Source organism: Heliangelus exortis, chromosome 1, assembly GCF_036169615.1.
Source record: "Heliangelus exortis chromosome 1, bHelExo1.hap1, whole genome shotgun sequence".
Taxonomy (NCBI): Eukaryota; Metazoa; Chordata; class Aves; order Apodiformes; family Trochilidae; genus Heliangelus; species Heliangelus exortis.
The window spans coordinates 125,741,216-125,761,458 of record NC_092422.1 but is presented as its reverse complement, the minus strand read 5'-3'; the positions used below and the strand labels follow the sequence as shown (position 1 = coordinate 125,761,458).

Below are 20,243 nucleotides of genomic sequence, written 5' to 3'. Positions count from 1 at the left end.
AAAGGTTGTTTCTACTGCTTCAGGGTTGTTCCAGATGGATTAGGTGTAGCTTAGGGAGGGATGAGAGATTTGCCTTCCCTGAGAACAGCTGAACATATTTAGCTGCAGAGCTGTGGAGAGAAGTCAGCCCATCCTCTTCCCTCAGCCCTACACCCAGTACCTGCATAGCATCCACAGCTGAAAGGTACATCTGGACTGTGCTGTATGCCAGGAGGACACTAAGAATTGCTTGTCTAAGAGAAAGACTGGATAGAGAAGAATTCATTTGCAAAAACACAAAACCAGAATTTACAAGTCCTCATTTTTATTCTGCTACACTGAACACTTCTGAATTCCCCTGTATACAACATTTATTCTGTGTTTTCATAAGAGCTAGAATCAGAGATTCAAAGCCTGTTTGAGAGCTTTTGGTAGGTTCACCTGTGAAAAAGGTGTAGACAGTTTTGCCTCAAAACTCTGGAGAAACAGGATCCCTTCACATTATTCCTTAATTTAATTCCGTGATTGTGGAGTTCGGTTCACAGAGTTGACAATTCAATAGAATATGCATTTACTTGTACTGCAAATGGCAATACATGAAAAATTCCAAAGCTATTCAAGGGAATGGCTTTTCTGGGAGCAAGGAATACAAGGTGATGGGAGAGGCTCGAAATTGTCAAGTTTTATCAAAGGCCTTCTACTGGTGGGATCACTCTTCAGTGCAGAGCTCAGTCTAATTGGCAACTGACATTTGGACAAGGAACACAAGCAGAACATTTTTCTCTTTTTCTTACAGGTCAGTGATTCCCATCTTCCTTTCAAAAGGGTAGTGGCAGAATGTTCCTTTGGTAGAGAAAAATGTATAAATACCATGCAATGAGCAAACTTCAAGCAAAAGGTTCAATGTCCAAAAAGTCCAAAAAGACTTGATATCCATGAAGTACAGAAAGAAGGCTGTTGTGCTTTTTGATGAACCGTAACAAGCAGTAAGGGCAACCACTGTACACAGTGAAGTGCCATTTCAGTTTTGCACATACTGTTTGTTCCCTTCTGAATTGCCCTCAGGCCTCAGAAGAGATGATCTATGTATTAAATTCCTATTCTTTCCCTTATTCCTTTTCCCCTCCCCTTAGTCTCACTGAAGACAGTGGGTGTTTATTTCCATGTAAGGCTGGAGCCAGGAACAGATGAAAATCAGAATAAATTTGAAGCTGCATGGTAAGGAAAATATGTAATGTTTTTAGCTTTTAAGAGAAAATTTCTTTTGTCATCCTCTTAAACAGGATTGTGGAGTAGTATTAGGTTATGCAAGGAAGAGACATTACTCCAAGATCTCATGAGGAAGAACAGTTGTGTTGATCCTTCAGGTACACAGAGATGGGAGAATAGATTAAATTTTGCATTCATAATTGCTGTCTTTGTAAAATATATGGGGTGGTTTTTAAGATGGGTTTTGGGCTTTTTTTGGTTGCACTTAAAATAAGGGCAGGAAAAGATGTGTCAAAAATACCTAAACCCTGAAGTATAGTGAGGAAGCAATGTATACATGATAAATTGGGAGAACAGAAACTTCTACTTTTTGTATCAAGACACCTACTCCAAATGCAGTATTGATAAATAAATGACTTACCTTGAGGAATAAACGTGGTGCATGCTTTTATATGCTTTCACATCTTTTATAAATTGGAGGAGTGGAATTTATTTGATTGCTTTCTATTTTAAAATAGTTCCTTTCATTCCAAACAGGAACAATCCTCATCTTTCCCCTTCCAATAATTAATCCAGTCTTAACTTGCAGAAATTGTACTCTAAATGAACAATAAACGTGTCTTGTTTTCAGTGCTAACTAGCACTGGAAGAGAAAGAACAGCAAACATCTCCCAGCCAGTGCAAACATTCTGACTTCCAGATTACAGTACTTTGCTTTGCTTCCTCCAAATCCTGTTTACATGAGCAAGGTCAGAGGATGGAACATTAGAGAGCTTCTACAGTGATTTCCTGCTGCTGTCTGTAAAAACTACCAAGACATCATCAACTTTCCCTTGTTCCCAAGAGCTTATCAGGGACAGGAGGTTACAGATAGATTGCCTTACAGACTTGAATAAACCCATCCTCTCTCAAAACTTGAAGTAAAATCAGAGGATGCAACAAGAAGAAATAGTCCCAAAGGGAAACAAGACTTCCAATTTTTCCTTTTCAATAGTTCCAAAACTAAAGGCAATATTAAGCTGCTTGATACATGGAGAATATTAATGCTTTCAGAGTTTTCAGTGAGATAGAAAGGAAAAAGAACCACCTTAAGACCCCAAACCTTGACTCCAATTCAGTGAACATTTTCAGAATGTACAAGGCTAGAAAACACCTCATTTTTAATAACTGCAACACATGAAGGCTCTTACCTTTGGAAAAGTTGGGGCTTTATGCAAATATCAGTTAGTTAAGAATATATAACTTGTTTTTATATCAGTTTCAGTAACACACAGTAGACATGAATGAATAAATGAATCATCAAATTCAAAGCTACTTTCCTGACAATAATACACAGACAGGAATTCTTAATGTTTTTGTAATTTTAGTCTAAAAGAAAGCATCTCCATACTGGAAGATTACAGTGAAGGTTTTCCACTGGCACAGTGACCACATTCCCCTCGCTAAGTTTACAAAGGAAGTTGCATCAGTATGAATCTTAGATGAAAAAAGGCTTTTCACCAAGTTTAAAAAAAAAAATGGCCTCACACCTTTAAGTTAGAAAATAAGCTGAAAAGATAAGGTGTTTAGAGGTCAGGAAGCTTAATTATTTAATTGTTTTTTAGCAAAATCCCTATGAAAACATTCATACCTGCATATCTTGGCCTCAAGCTTGAAGCTTTTCTTGAAGCAAGAAAATACAAGTAAATTTAAAATATACAAGTAGGCACTTAAAGTGTGGAACTTCTTATAGATTGTTGGCTTTGTTGAAGCAACAAATTCAAATTCCTTGAAAAGAAGAGGAGTGGGAAGAAGAGATAATATCAGTATTTTCTCATACAGATAAAGATCAAAATATAAACGAAGTGCTAAGAAAATATCTAAATATCTCTTTTAAATTCACAATAAGGAAGTAAACGTGTTACATTTTTTAATATTTGTTTTTCAAATCTCCTCCAGACTGACTATTGTCAAGAATATATGACAGTGATACTTAGCTGCACATTAATTATCTGGAGCTGAGTGTCCCATTTTAGGCTTCTCAATACAAGACAGACATTGACATCCTGGAGCAAGTCCAGCAGAGGGTGAGAAAGCTGGTGAGGAGGCTGGAACACATGATACACAAGAAAAGGCAGAGAACAAGCCTGTTCAGCCCTAAGAAGGAAAGATAGAGGGAGATTTTACTGCCATCTCAAATATCTAATGGGTGGATAGAGAAAAGACAGAGACAGGCACTTATTAGTGACCACTGTGATACAATTAGAGGCAATAGACATATTGCAAGACAAGAAATTCTAGCTGCATGTTATGAAAAAAAAAATATTAAAATTTTCACCAGTCAAGCACTAGAACAAGATGCCCAGAGAGGTGGTGGAATCTCCATTCTTACACATAGTAATAAATAAGCTGGCCAAGGCCATTGAGAACCTGATCAAAGTTGGCCTTGCTTTAGGGGGAAGTTAGGTAGAATACATCTTGGCTCTACAGCAAGTTGTCATAGGGGAAGTAAGAGCACTTTTCTTATCACCAGTAGGACAGGATACAGTTCTAATAGCTGGAGAAGAGGGTTTTAATAGGGAGAACACTTGCTCCTGTTTCCTAAAGTAGCTTGAGGTCTAAGGGAGCTGCTTACTGTTAGGAATTTTAAAAGTCATTCAACAATACATTACAAGGTTTTGTATAGACTTTCAATCTCTCTGAAAATATTTAAGGAAACTTTGATTCAGTGTTGCTACTTGTCCCAGAGAAGCTGGTCTTTAAATAGTTGAGACAGTGATCCAAGAAAGGCTGTACCTCACTTCTTCAGCAGAAAAATTACATATGTTGATTAGCTATTACTAGTGGTCCAGAGACTTGCCAACGTGTTTTGTAAATAACCCATAGGGTCCTGCTGTGTCATACGCATGATGAAGTCATGAATGAGAACCATTAAAGATAAGAAAGTGCAGAGTGCATTTTTCTCTTAAAACATATCAAAAGTGCAGAAGAACTGCTTAAAGGAGAGTAAAACACTTCAATAAGAGTAAGTAGGTATAGGCAGGATACTTGTAAATTAAGCTGGGAACCTGATTAATGAATTTCAGTCATTTGAACAGCATTATTCCAGTAGAAGCAGGACGGAAAAGCCATAAGCACCCTTAAGATGGGTCTTGAGAAGTTTGCAAGAGAAGAAAACGAACAAAAAAGCAAAGCACAAGAAAATAGTGTACAGTTATTTTGTGTCTGGTAACCAGTAGAAAAAAGCAACCCAGAGGGGTTGGAATCAGAGAGAGGGATGAGGATGAATTAGACTAGAGTTTGGTAACATCAAGTTAGAAAAGGATTAAAAGACCATAAGTACACATATGGCCTCTGTACATTAGAGAAACTGAGCCATCTTAAGATAAAAAGGTTCAAGTCACTGAGATATAGAATCCTTTGAAGACACAAAGAGACTGGATAGATGGCCTGATTAAGAAACAGATGATAATTCCACAAAAACCAGAAGCTGTTAATGCAGCAGACAGGATGATGACACTAAAAGATGAGTTGGCATTAGAAAGTAGGGAGGACCAAATATGTTTGCAAAGCTATGGTAAATATTACTTACTATGGGAGAAGAAGGATGCTAGTGGCAGAGAAAACATATGAATGGTTTCTGGATATGTGTCAATAGTTGGACAGAGCTGCTGTCCTTAAAGCTGTAGTCCAGGTAAAAAGGATATAGTAATGATGCTAGATGGAAAAAAAAAAGACGTAGACAGTGAATACTGAGATCCAGAAAGGTGAGAATTGATAGTGAACAGAAAATCAAGATTATGGGGGAAAAAAAAAAAAAAAGCAATGATAACTGACACAATCAAAAGTCATGAATTTTGCAGCAACGTTTTTGTAAAAAAGATGACTGTAAAGCCAGAAGCAAGCAATCAAAAGGATGCTGTCCCTAGAGGGTCAACTTATTATGAGTTCTGGGCATAAAACTTTATAAACTGTTCTCATATCAAAAGAATCAGTGAAGGAGTTTAAATGATTGGCATACTTATAGGTATGTAACAGAGAATTACAGTGCAACCACATGTTTGAATTCTGGGATCAGTATAAATATCAAGAAGTAATGAATAGAGTACATTAAACTGATAAGTAGCCAATAATTATATCCACCACAATCCAGTATCTGTCAAGCCTACTAAAGAGATTTCTGGAAGTCTGCAAATTCCTTTTGACAGAAGTTATCTTTAAAAAAACATTTCCATTGTGAAACAAAACATGACTGCTAAACCTTAAAATATATGAAATTATCACATCTCAATACATTATTATATCATTATTTGTTTTGAAGAAAAGGTTTCTCTTTGACATCAACCTCTGTATCATGATCTCCAATAAATGATCGTAAAGAATTTCATAAAGTACCTTCACAACTTACCTTTTCATAAAGCACTCAGAACAAAAGAAAACCACAGAAACCACAAGTGCTGCCTGTTCATATGTATTAATTCTGCAACCACACAAACTCTTGTTATGGTAACTAAAATTGCTCCGAAAACAATTCATTCCTTCACAGGAACAGATTCAGAGCAAAAAGAGAAATTCTCATTTTAACCTAATTCTAGAACAGTACATCTTTTAGATCTCATACCATGAGAGCATATTTCTCCTCCTACGAAACTACCGTTAAAACATTGCCTTCCTTTCCTCCCACATGCCATTCCAATGTCATATGAAAAACTAACACTAGGAGGATCTATGATTCTCTCTTAAAATGTGTTACTTTTTTTTTTTTTAATCCTAGAGACCTACTAGATGCCTTAAAAGGAGAAAAATTAAACCATTGTTTTTTTAATTTCGTCAACGAGAGATCTATTCTTCAGGTTTCCCATTATTTGGGGGTAAAGACCAAAAAGTTACAAAAAGTGCTTTAGAATAAGCCACAATTTTTAACAGTAACATTTATATATAATTAGTATGGGCTTATAATTAGAAATTCTGCTTAGTATATGGGTAAAATTTCTAGCATAACATGAAAGCTTTGCTATTACACCATCTTCTGGTTAGCTTTGGGAACTGTGAAAGAAGGCTTCAGTTGAGAAACCAGTATCCTGAGCTCTGAGCAGGTAGCAATTGTTAAAAAGGTAATTTATTCATACAGACAGAAAGCATATTTTTGATAACATGCTAATTTAAGTGACACCTGACCTTTCCCCCAGAGCCAACCCCCACCCTCAGAAAACAACTTACCAGAGTACTGAAAGATGGAGAGGAACTAATCTCTATGACAGGTGGGTCAAGTGTTTGTGTGTTAGTCACATCAAAGGCAGGGTTGACCTGTTGAAAATTAATTATAGCATTATTATTTCAGCACCAGTAGAGAATGGGAAATAAGACTGAAATAAAAAAGACCACTTGCTACATTAAGGCACCACTATTCACTAAGGACTAGAAACAGGCTCCAAAAGTTTTAAAAAATAAAGGTAGGATGTCACCCTACAAACATATAAAACGCAGTCCTATAATACAGAAGGAGAATCCAAATATGCATTTATTACAGAAATATAGTTCATACTTCCTAAGTACCCATCACCCAAAACTAACTCTGGGGATTCCTCTGCAAGAAGGAGAAGTATTAAGAAGTTCAGTTGTACAACAAATCAATAAAAACAAAGTTACAAATACTAGTTTTCTAAGCTGGCTAACCCAAAACTTGCCCAAGGCTGAAGCCATCCAATTAACCAAGTGGCCTTTGATGCTGCTGAAGTACTGAACAGGGGTAAATATTAGAACTTCAACTCTGTAACTACGACCTGCAGGTGCTTTTCTAATTTTTTGCATGTGCACAACTATAGGGGCTTCTTGAAAGTCATATTTGAGTTTTACTTTCCAGCATCAATCACTTGGAGGTGCAAATGTAAGCTATCTTTCCTATTCCTCTTTCCACTAGTGCTGGCAGAAGTAGTGTACTGCCTCAGATAACTCTGGACTTGAGAGCTACCTTCTGGCAATGATGCTTAATTAGCTTGTTACAGTACAAGGACAGCTGTAGCCCTCAATTGTGGAGGTTTCCATACACAACTATGCAACACTCCAGTTTTTATGTTACACTGCTCCCCTAAGTCCCACCACCACCACTTTTAAGTCCCTAGCTTGAGCTAGGATGAACGTGGATGCAGCCATAGGAATGCACATGCACAGGGAGGGGAGCACCAAGTCCCTCAGCCCCAGCTGCCTTACTGACACCATTGGCACCAAAGCTGAAAGTGAGCACACACTTAGCTGCCCAGATTGATCACTTCCCAGCTCACACTCAAGTTCCTCAGGTCACCTATCACAACCAAAAAGACAGGATGTTGACTTGCTTGCTTCTTATGTGCCAACTACAGTTGCCAAAATAACTTGAAAAATGCTGCTCTGGAAAAGAGGTAGGAGGTAACAATGAAATCTGTGATAAGTTAATTAGCCAAACACAAGCCATACTGTTCCTTAGCCACAGGAAAAACTGCTTTATACTAGGACAATGTCAGATGCTGATTGATCAGATGTTATCACAACATATGCAATTCTGAGATCTTGATATCACAGTTGGATTACTCACTCATTTTTGGTTATAGGAGTTAATCTGTAACTTTAGCAATTTTTTTAAATGTCTTTTTCTGAAAGGGAAGCATTAACAAACCGTAAGAAAATAAAAAGCAGCAGCTTTCTCAAACTTTAATTTCTGCTGTGTTTTTACCTAATGATCAAAATATCCTCCCCATAAAAATCTGTGTCCATATTTTCCCCTTCCATTTTATTACCCAGGTGTATATCACAACCTAACACTTTTGCCCTCTCAGGGTGATGAAGCATATGGAAGTATTATTCCCATTGTTATATGAATTGATATAATTCCTAGAAAGAAAGATGAGACTTTCAAATAACCAAGAAGTCTGGTGTATTAAAGATAAACAAACTTTTCTCTCCTCAACTTTTTATCACTTATCCATCAGCAGCTTTAAAAAAAACAACATTAATTACAAAATCCCAGAATGCTAGAGGTTGGAAGGGATTTCTGGATACCACCTAGTCCAATCCCCCTGGCTAGAGCAGGCTTACCTAGAGTAGGCTGCACAGGGTGGTGACCAGGCAGGTTTTGAATGTCTCCAGAGATGAAGACTCCACCACCTGTCTGAGCAGTTTGCTCCAGTGATCCTTCCAAGTGAAGTTCCTCACATGTTTATATAGAACTTTCTATGTTTGTTTGTGCCCAGTATCTCTTGTTCTGTCACTGGGCACCCCAGAAAAAGACTGGGCCTATCCTCCTGACACCTTACCCAGTGTAAATATTAATTAATTGTAAGCATTGATAAGATCCCCTCTCAGTCTTCTCCAGACCGAAAAAAAAAACCCAAGTCCCTCAGCCTTTTCTCATGCCAGTTGTCAGAGTCCCCTAATCATCTTTGTAGCGCTTTGCTGTAACCTCTCCAGGAGTTCCCTACCCTTGATTCAGGGAGCCCAGAGCTGCACACAGTACTGCACACTCCAGATGCAGCCTCACTGGGGCAGAGCAGGGTGGGAGGATAACTTCCCTGGACCACTTGGCTGCTCTCTTCTTAATGCAACCCAGGATGCCATTGGTCTCCTTGGCCACAAGGGCACATTGCTGGCTCATCCTGGCTAATTCCAACTATCTTGCTATAAAGCGGGGGAAAAAAAAAAAAAAAAGAAAACCCCCACATTTGCCTAGTGAGAGAGCTATATTTTAATTGGTGAAAGTTTATTAGATACAAGGGTCATTTTATTTTAGATTCTAAAAGAGCCTATTCATTTCATCTCTAGGCTGTCAAGACTCTGACTCAGCCAGAGCTATTCACTCAGTAACAGCTTCAGTGCTACTTCCACAAGCAAAAATCCCTGATGCCAGGGTCTATACATTGACATACAGACTTTTAGATCAGAGATCCATTTGTTGAGTAGTTCAGATGAGTTCTTGAAACTGGAATTTGTAGCCAGGGAAGGCAGGAAATAGCATCTTCTACTGCCTGAGGCATTTTCATTCAGTTCATTTGGATTTACATAACTCATGTAGAAATTTAGGTTAAAACTAATAGAAGTAAATATTCCTCAGTAACTGTGGATGGAGGGGTGGGAGGGAGGAAAAAGATGAACAAAGCTTACTTGTAAGCTAGAAGGTAAAAAAACATTTAAATAGTTACCTGATTATTCAAGTGGAAACTGATCCTCACAGTTTACAGGCCTTAAAAATCAGAGACGACAAACCTTCCTGAAGAGAAGATTTAATTCTGTTTTTAAGCTAGTTCACCTTTCTGACTAGAAGAGCTTAGCTCTTTAGTAGATTCAGTTTCAATAAGTCAGTCTTAATTTATGAGTTCTTTTTTGTAGGCATTCTGTCTTTTAATTATAGTTGCATCAATTGAGAATGAGCTGCCCAGACACAATCAGTAAAACCCATTCTGCTAAAGAGCCAGAGCTGATAACTTAATATTCTCCCTCAGTTTGTAGAGCAGAGGTTCAAGTCTTGCTTTCTTCCAATTTTGTCAAACAGACTTGGAGGAAAGAAGAGGAAGAAGCAGAACCAAACCCAGGTAACATGGCCTAAGTAATAACTTTCCACTCATCTGAAAGTGACATCATTTTAACTGGCCTTCTTCTTCAGTTTCTTCTCTACAGAAAAATGCTGAATGTAATACAGTATTGCTTATCACTTTATCAGAGTGAAAGGGAAGAAGAGAGAAGCTGCAGACTTTACTTTTTTCTCCTGTATACATAACCAGTCTATTTAGATTAAACAGACAGCTCTCCTAAAGAGCTTACATTTGTTTAGTGCCCAGTATAACCAGGGTCATTTGCTTCTGACCTTCAGTTAGTCCTGTACTAAATACAATTAACACATTACCTCAGTGTCAATCACACTATGGGCAGCTAAGCCTGAAGTCTCCCTGAAATACAACATTTGGACACTAATAAGAAAGCAGGACAATACACCTGCAGGACTCTGCAGAAGAGGAACATCAGGTGCTTTTTATGTGTAAGTGTCACATCCTGGAGCTGGAATGAAAGTCTGTGCTGCATTTAGGTGACCAACTGTTTTTCAGAGGTAACAGGAAGATGAGGGGCATTGAAAACACTGACTAGGAGGGCAGGAATTCTCATAGGCCATATTAAAAGATACACGTATATAAAGAGGTAAATAAATTGTTAAGCAACAAGTAAAAAATAGCAAAATGTTAAAATGTCTAAAGAAAAAAGAAGGGCATAAAACCAAGAAGGCTGAAGCTAAAGCCTTCCCACAAATATCTGTGTTTAATATTGCTCTAAAAGTTACTAAGTTAATGGAATTAAGCTAAGTGTAAAAGTTGCAGATGACTTGACATTTCCTGACAAGGTGATGTAGCTGTCAATTCTCAAATATATTTGGAAAAACTTATTTTTAAAAAGCAAGAATGAAAACCCAGAACACTAAAAACCAAGGAAGAAAGAACTGCCAGGTACTAAAGGTTTTCAAAAACACCTTTCCAAAGCTCTCCTCTAGTTACCTGGTAAAAAGACCTAATTCTTTTCATTATCTTCTTCCAATTCAATGATACAATTATAATATTTTGATCCACAGGACAAGAAAATATTTGAAGGAAGGTTTCTACAGAACCTTTCATGTAAGGAATGATAGATTTCTAAAGAACAAAGTGGAGTGAAACCAAAATATATTATTTAAACAAAGTGAGAGGAAGAAAATAAGATCACTGTTTAAGAGAGAACTAGGGGAGGAACCAAAGAAGCAGCTCTAACTATGTGATTCTCAGCTATATGTTTTAAGTAAATGATTATGCCCCTACAGATACACCTCTGTTGATTTTAATAAAGTGCATCAAATCTCAAAACACCCACCCTTCATTATTTTTATAATGCATTTCATAAGACATTGATGTTACATTGAAAACACACAAAAAATTCCATATTAAAAGAGTTAAGTTTTAAATGATTCACACAACGTATTTTCTAGGAAAGTAATGTAACCAGCTGTAGAATTAGTCTCTCAAATTTGATTAAACACTGTATTGGACTGGAGCCCAAGACAAGCAAGCTATATATTCTTATTTCTACTGCCACCTAGTGTACATTTGGACTTCCTTCATCTAAGAAAATATTTACATCTGAAATTACAAAGAAAATTACTTAAGATGAAACTAAATCAACAGTAGCTTTTCATATTCAAGATATAAACTGTAAGTATCTTCAGTTCACACCTCAATGCTATGTTTTTTCCTGGTTTGAGCCACTGTGAAACTTACTTCTATCTCCCATCCACTTTGAAGAGGTCTTATAAGTATATGAGATATTAATTATGAACAGAGAAAATTCAGGAATACAACAGTTACCAATTGGAATGCATTTCTTTCAGTATGTTGCACTAAAACTGGATTACTGATACAATTATCAAATATCTCTAAATATCTCTCAAAGTTCCAGCTGGTGACTGTCTTTCTGAACCCAGGTAAATAAATTCTGAGCAAGGTGAGCTCTATTTTGTGTGCACTGTTTTTCCAGAATTAAGTTCTGGAATATCAGGAACCTTGCCACAGTGCAGCCAAGGAGTGAAAGAGAAGCAAGAACTATCCAAAAAGCAGTTAGAAACATGGAGAGGTATGAAACATCAGGAATTTTAAAAGCATTAACAGAATTACTACCTTCTTGAGTCCTACCTGTACATCTGAACTTTGTTTTCTATCACTTTGAGTTTTATCGTAAGGCAATCCATCATCATCTGTGCTACAGAGGTAACTAAACTTAATCAGCTCAGCATAACTCAGGGTGATGTATTACAACACGTCTCAAGTGTCCAGATGACACTGAAGTGGCTTTAAGAAAACCTCAGAAGTTCATCTATACTTTTAAAAATCCCATGTTTGAACTGCCTGTAACTCTTGCACATGTTACCATGTCCCTTAAAATACTATTGCTTAATTTAAGATCTGTTGTCTTCCCCTGTTCCTTATGACAACAAAATTAAGAGAAAGCAAGCAGTTTGGCATTTTATGTGGTGCAGATGAGGTACTAGCAAAAGTTGTGTCCTTACAATTGCTGTGCTGTAGTAGAATAGATCACCAAGAGAGACTGGGGAATTTCCTTTCCTTTTTAAGGGCCTCTTACTCTGGCTGACTTGATGTACCACTGTCAACAAGACCAGACAACCTCCAAAAGCTCCCTCCGGCATGTCTGTGATTCAATTCCTCCTTTTCCAGCTATTTTACAAAGATGATGAGCCACAGAAACATAAGGGTGGTGTTGCAGTGGAACTTCCTAGTGCTTAAAATTCTCTCTATTGCCTGTTGCTCAGAAAGACTAATGGGAAGTTTAAAACAAAAAGTATGTTTGTTTTAACTGAAAAGGGACAAAAAATTTTTTTTTTCCTCCTCCCAAGTACAGCATAGCACAGCAGCGCTAGAAATGCTGCTTTTTATCAGGAAGAAGAAGAAGAAACACTTATTTAAGAAGAAACACTGAAAACTTTAAGCACAATTAGTGCCAGTAAAACAAATTACTGCTGGTAGCAACCTGATACTAGTTTTGTCTCAATAAATTATGTCTCTGTTCAGATGGCGAGATCCATTCTTTCTTGCCGCAACAAAAAATTCAATATTTTTGTTGAGAAAGAGGAATAAAAAGGAAAACATCTACAGAGCAACAAAACTTGGTAGCTTGACTTTAACACAAATAAGCTGCAAGAGAGATCCTGATCATTATTATATTAATTAATTTTAAAATACACTAAAGTATTAGCAGTTCTATTGAAACTATCAAGACACTATTCTGTCTCAAAGAATACGATTCCTGTTTATTTGAGAACAAGATATTCTACAGATAATATGATGGTAGTAGAAAACTAAACACATCAACCCTATTCTTAAAATCCTGAAATCAGGCTAGAAAATAAACAAGAGTCAAAAACTTTGCTGTGACAAATGTCAAAGCCATATACCCACCCTCACTTATACAGAGCATCTAAGCCAGAAGCCTATAAACTGCTACACCTCAGATAAGAAATGCAGACATTAGATTAAGTGAAATCTGTCAAAGCTAACTGATAAATAACCTGACATTCAGCTATCAAACTTCCTTTATGTGCCCTTTCAGTATTGATAATAAGGTGCTTCCAAGCCTTTGTTTAACTGTAGCCTAAACTCTTCATTGCTTTTCCAGAGCCTCCCAATTACCTTGGACCAGGGAAAAAAAAAAAAAAAAAAAAGGAAAATTGCTTTAAAGAATGTTCATATCTTTGCCAGGCATCTGAGCAGCTGAAGTCTGGGAAAGAAAGCAACTGAAACCTGCAGTTAGAAGTTACTGTGCTTGGTTAGCATGTGTTAGAATTGATTGCAGTTTGAATGGGTCATGAAGAAAACTGTTGATGTAGCAAGAATGGTTTTAGCTGGCAAATGGTGTGACTGAGTTTGTTCCAGCACTGACAACCTCTATAGGAGGCTGCTACCAGTAAACTTAACTTCATTCATAGACCTTACAATGAAAATGAAGTTTTCTGTTCATGAACACTTTATGAACAATGTGCTTTTGTTCTGACCAAAATGCTATGCATCAAAAAGGTTCACATCCAACTTGACAACAGAGCCAGACCCATGAGAATATTCAGGATCTCTCCATCAAAATATTTTCACCTTTATACTATTTGTATTTCATATATTCATACTGCATACACATATAGGAAAAAAAAAAAAGCTCAATATCCTGAAATCTCCATGTTTTAAAAGTCTAATCAGGAAACAATGGCAGCAGTAACTGCAATTTATATGAACAAGATCAGGTAACCCTGGCTTTCTCTATTAATGATGTTAGTCTACGACAGCAACCAAAATGTTTCTAGATTTGTATCAGACACAGCTCTTGGACACTAGAGACAACTTGAGAATAACAAAGAAGAGATAAAAATATAGGCAATCACCATTTAGATGCTAGCCAGATCTACCAAGAACAGTCACAAATACATCCCTGGGGTTTTATCATAACCAATGGTCTTGTCTAAGGCATAGTGCTCTTTATCTATTTAGCATAGCTTTCAGCCAACCTGACAAACAGGATTTTTAAAATACTGCCACAGAAGAACTGACATTGCACTTTGGTTCCCTGATTGCCAATACTTGAGTTGCTGGTAGAATGTTTGACTGTAAAGTAGCTAAAGAATCAAAGTATCAGGGAATCAGACTACATAGTGATAAAATACATACTACTAGCCTACAAAAGGCTGTCTAAACTTTTAGACAGGCATCAAGATCTTCTCACAAGACCTCTAGAATCTTTATAGAAACTTTCTATAATAATGCCACCTTGTCCTGCTTATAATCATATATTTTGAGTAGTATTCTAAAGCTCACTGAAGATTCAGGTACCTTCTGCAACACTTACCATGTTACTTCAGAAACCAGGCTATCACCTATATTTTGTTTAAATCAGGTGTAATACACAGACTTCCACAAGAGTGATGAAAGGAATTCACCAGGATAAATCTGACAGCATCAGATAGGCTAGTAATGTTGATGTTTATTCATAAGTTATGGTTGCCTCCGAAGCATTATACATAGTAATTATCTGGTATACACAGAACATATTTAACTATGTTAATGCTAGACAGTGTTTACAAAAGCTTTTGGTTTCCTATATTAGGACACTTGTTGCACTCACCTCAACTGAATGAAGTTTTCCATCATGGAGATGAGGTGACCTTGGGTAAATATCAAGCAGATGAGGAGGATCATCAATATGTGTTCTTCTAATATGGTGTTTAAGAATTTCTTTATAATCAAATGAATCAAAGTTGGTTTTCCAAAGTAATACCTGTAAAAAGACATCATATCAGCAACTACTTGAAGCTTTTCATTGCCCAAAGCAAAACTATTCAGTGTAGTTTGTTATTATTAATACATTTTGACATCAGAACGAGCTTGATGAGGTACTTCCTCAGAGCACCTTGTACTTCAAGGCTAGTCAATGTGGTTCAATCTATTTTAAAAAAAGAAGAAAATCTTTAAAAGATATCTCAATAATCATAAAGCAAATGAAACTTCAGTCCCACTGCACTGTATCAAGCTATAAATGCTATATTTCTGTTAAATTAAGGGGTCATACACTGTCAAATTTTTGTTCCCTATGAAGTCGTGCAGGTCAAACTCGAAAGTTTGAGGGGATAAGAGAAATTACAGAGTTCCACAGAACTCTAAACAACATGATTCCATTGTTTTAACCTTTTCTGAACCTTGTCCAATTGCATTCAGTGTAGAAACAATATACAACAGCCCCACTATGTCCAAACGCAGAAGTAAGGCAATAGAATGCAGAGGCAAGATAGCAGAAGATAGTCTATCAGGCCTTATGGATAGACCACAAAGCAAGTCATAGCATTCAATGTTGATTTCCCAGGTCATAGAACAATTGTATATGTAAGTAATTTAATTAAGTTTACAACAGATTTAAAGTAAAAATTTACACAAATCATGTCAAGTGCTAAGGGAAAAAAAAAAAAAAAAAAAAAAAAAAAAAAGGCAGCTCATAACACTAAGATGATAGTACTTGCCAAAAGTCCAATTTAGCCACTCCCTAAACTAGGGGAAATGAAGAAAGCATCATGATCTGACTTAAAATTACTTGCCTGTCAAGCCAAAACTATTTTTGGAACCATTAGAAGTATTTTCAGAAATTAATGAACCATTCATAAGCAGCACAAATCACAGATTTGTTCAGAGAAATTCTATGCAGACTAAATCTTATAATATATTCCTAAAAAGATGAATGATTACAAGTTCATTTAAGACTTGACATCTTTCATTACTCTGTTGAGTAGAAGACCCTAAACAAGGAGTGGGAGACAGAGTGCACTGATGAAAATGGACCCAAACCAACCCATACATTAGTAATAGTGAAAGCAGGATTCATGGAGCTCAGTATGTCATATAAACCATAAAACCTGGCACTTGCCAGACAATGATGTGCTAAGATTAGTTAATTCAGAGCAGTTCACTGTGCTGTAAGAGGTAGGTCCTGCTTTCTCTCCCTTCCTCTTCTTAGCTGTGTAGTTCCACTACTTCCATCACCCAATCCAGCATGAAGTTTTATATGGTTTTTCTCCATTTTTGCAGGCTAATTTTATACTTGTTTAGAACTTTGAACTGGCTAAGCTCTGAGCAGAAACAAGGGCATAGGCAGGAAGCAGAAGATGACCTTTTATTGGTGGTGAGCAGTTGAGCTGCTAAAGATCTAAATGTTTTATTTTGCTCTAAAGTAGAAGGCCATGGCACTGGAGCTTCAATATTACAGATAACAAAATGAGCAAGAGTAAAATCAGCATGGAAAAACATGTCTGGAATATCTCAATTGCACTTCAAACAGGATAAAGGCAAATATGCACTCAAGGTATAACTTTACTTTTCACTTAAAAGGAAGAGCAAAATGTCTTCTGCATTCCTTGGAAGCAGTCAAATGAATAAATTTGTCTTGTGCACATATAGCCAAGAGGAGCAAAGAACATGAACTTTGGAACCCTGCGTGTCCAGTTTTTTTTTGATTGAGGAAAGAAGCAAAAAGGAAGAAACAAAAGAAGTATCCAGTGCTTGTTTCAAATATTTAACGTGCTTCTGAACAAAGCTTTCAGCTGGCGCTGCATCAACCAGAAAGAAACTTGAAACTAGAAGCAGAGATACTGGTTTTCCTTCTTTGATGGAAGAAAAACAGATTTTATCTGTTGTTTGAAAATGTAATAGCCTTAACATAATACGTGTATAGAGCAAGTAACTTGTGGTAAACTTAAAATGAATCATCTTGCCTTCAATTCACACAGTGCACAGACAGTATCCTTTGGATACTCATGAGGGATAAAAGATGTACTTTTGTCTAGAGTCTTCTCATCAGCTTGCCAGATGAACTTTTCAAACTAGTACACCCTATAACTACAGTAAGTAAACTTAATTTTATTATAGTGAGCTGAGAAACAGTCCCACAACTATTCTCCTGGAAAAAGGCTCTGGACAGGTCAGCAAAAAAAGGTTGTTTGTGGAGTACATGTGTGTATATGCTAGCAGCAAATGGACACAAATGGAAGAATAAAGTTCTTATGACAGAGATATATACATAAGGCATTTACCACACAACAGTTAGCACTGTGCCTTTTAAAACTTAGCATACAAAAGTGAAAATTATAGCAAAATAATTAGCCCTCTCCCAAGAAAAAGGGAGACACTTCAACAGATAAAAATGTGCCTTTCTGTAAGGCAAAGAAAACTAGGATTCATTACTAGACCTACTATTATTACTGTTTAAATTCAACATTGACCTAAGAATGCACTTCCTAATGAAACTGGATCTTCCCTCTCATGCATTCAACATGAAACCATTATACCAAACTGCTGGGAAACATGAGCCATCTTACAGATTTTGCACTATGATACCTACTCATACCATGATCCCACATGTCATCAGCTCCGTAGCATGAAGACAGAACAGCAGAAAGGTGATGACATGATGCACTGAGCATACAAGTCATTCAGGGGGCCCCAAAATTAAAAGGAACCTTGCAATAAGACAGGCATTCCCAGGGTATGGTGGGATCTTTTGGGGAGTTTGAGGCAGCCATAATACTGTAGAGATCCTTTCAGTCAAAGACTTTCAAACTAATCTTCTGTCATGTGACATAGTTTAATCTATGAACTTCATTTCCACTCAAACATGATACACCAATCATCATAAAACTCAAAAGAAGGCAAGGTCAACAATTCAGGAATATCTAGGAATCAAAGTTTCAGTCTGGAACTGGAAAATTCTCATTAAAAAACCTAGTGTGAAAAATAAAAGATTAGACTAGTGATATCTTTTCCTGATTCCTGTTTGGTTTCTTTTTTTTCCTAGTTGTAAAATTAACACTGGAAATTTGCTCAGGTTTTCATTTTTCCAATAACTGTCAGGTTTGGTATTGCTACTTACTAATGCTTTGTGACAGAAAGCAAATTTAATTTCTTTCTTTGAGTGCCTTCAAGTCATTTTTGAAAGTGTGCTCTCTTAAGCATTGATTAAAATCCAGAACAGATTGTATTCTTCCTATTGATACTGAAGTTTTAAATTGAAAAGTATTTATTTTCCAAAACTGTCTGCTTCTAGCTGAAATGTATTTCAAGCTCCACAAACCAAATATAAATATGAATTATAGTAAATTCTAAAGAACTTAATTACTATGGCATTGTATTCTGTGTCAACATTGAGCTATTAGCTTTTTATTACAAGCAACAACAAGACAACAAATATTAAGGAATATTTAAGACGACTGTGAAACTCTAAGCCTTGGGCTACAAATGTTCTTTCTTTTCAGAGAATATAAAGCCCTGATAGAGATGTTTCCAAGCTTGATAGAACTTTTGTAATTGAGATTTATCATGGCACATGAATACTAATTGTATGATTTGCTGCTTAATTTAAAATAAATTTTTATTGGTTTAATTGCTAAAACATCTCTCCCCTGTACGAAATGCTGTACTTTGCTGTTTTACCCATGTAAATTAGCACAGCAAACACAAGATTTTTTCCCAGTTCTAGCCTAAATTTCCCCAGTAGTACTACTTAATTCTTATGATCATAGAGTAGCAGCTTTAGAAGAAGTGAAACCCCAATGGAGCACCAAGGCCTTAAAGCTATTTGCAACACAACTACTTAATTGTCACTGAAATGCAACACTTAAAATATTTATATTAAAAAAAATAATTTTCTTTTAATAAGTAGCTAGAGGTGGCTAACACTGTGGTCCTCTTGTTGTAACATCCAATTGAAAGTAGTTAGGATCAAGTTTTTAAATTATGTATCTATCATTTTTCTCCTGAAATTTAACTTTAGGCTAAACAAACTAACTCAAAAGACACACTACTAGAAATAATGAGTGCCAGCATACTGTAATTAGCATTTTACTATGGCATACTATGTTTAACTCCCATCCACTGTTACAAATATTAAGACAGTTAAAGAGACAACATGACAGACCTGAGCATCTGCTCCACCTGAGACAAATTTTTCACCACCTTTTGAAAAAGCTACAGAAAGTACAGGTCCCTGAAAGAAAAAGTAGCATTCTGTAAAATTATGCTATTACTGTAATCATGGTATTTTAATGCAAAGTAAAAAACACTTAAGTCATTTTCTAACACAAATAGGTTTTTTGATTTTAGTAAAATAAGGAAGAACTTGACTATAGTGAAATTTTTGTAAAACAACTTGATCAAAGAGTAATATTGCACATCTTTTAAGATACAGCAGTACAATTACTACAATCTGTACTGGGAAAACAGCAGAACTTTCCTTAGTTCTTATGCTTTAACTTTACAACAAAAAAAATTATCAAACACATCTGTGAAGACAATGTGCTTGAGTGATTCACTATGAGCAGTGGGGTTTATTTTGCATTAAGAAGAAAGGGAGAAAATGTCTGCCATTCTTCAGAAAAGTTATCTTTCATAAGCTTCCCCCTCCTTGGGAAGCAGTTTTTCAATAGACAAGAAGACTAATGTGCCAAATAATAGATTTTCACAACTAAGAGAGTGAATTGTTAATTAATTTAGAACATGATTACTTAACATTAAGCACACATACAGTGTAGACAGATAAACTGTATGATTGTTGATAAAATTGATGCATCTGTGACAACAAGGTATATTAATACAACATTTTGCTGTCCACCAAAGTTTATCTGCAAGTTGCAAGGTACAAGACATAATGGCAAAAATGTTACCTTCCCTTTGAAAATACACTGAGTAATCTACCAACATCTCCATTTAAATAAGGATAATGTATATACCTTGTGTCCATGAAGAGTATAAATAAGTCTTCCTTCTATGAGGTCCAAAATCTTAAGGGTACCATCAGTAGAAGCAGTGATGAGATAGTTACCAGAAGGATGGAATGATACACAATTAACCCCTGCTCTGTGAACTAATTTACAGAAGACAATATTCAAAGACTGTAGGTATCTACTAACAGGAAATGTACTTAATTTCTTCATTCTTTTCCTCCCCCAAGAAAGCATACTCCATTTAAGGGAAAAATCCTCAAAGTGCTGGGCATAG

The 20,243-nt window shown here is 36.3% G+C and overlaps 1 protein-coding gene across 6 annotated transcripts in view; it reads right to left on the bottom strand.

Moving 5' to 3' along the window:
- POC1B (POC1 centriolar protein B) overlaps nt 1-20,243 on the bottom strand; it is a 55,378-nt gene that overhangs the window by 21,794 nt on the left and 13,341 nt on the right. For 2 of the 6 annotated variants that reach the window (XM_071765624.1, XM_071765643.1), the window contains exons 7-11: nt 19,976-20,109; nt 19,165-19,233; nt 14,833-14,985; nt 6,388-6,474; nt 2,819-2,955 (exon numbers count right to left, since the gene is read on the bottom strand). In XM_071765624.1, the coding sequence (XP_071621725.1) occupies nt 2,819-2,955; nt 6,388-6,474; nt 14,833-14,985; nt 19,165-19,233; nt 19,976-20,109 (580 nt within the window). Of the gene's footprint in view, nt 1-2,818; nt 2,956-2,979; nt 3,325-4,759; nt 4,885-6,387; nt 6,475-14,832; nt 14,986-19,164; nt 19,234-19,975; nt 20,110-20,243 lie in introns of those variants that run through there. The other 4 variants (XR_011730193.1, XM_071765634.1, XR_011730198.1 and 1 more) reach the window with 3 other exon arrangements.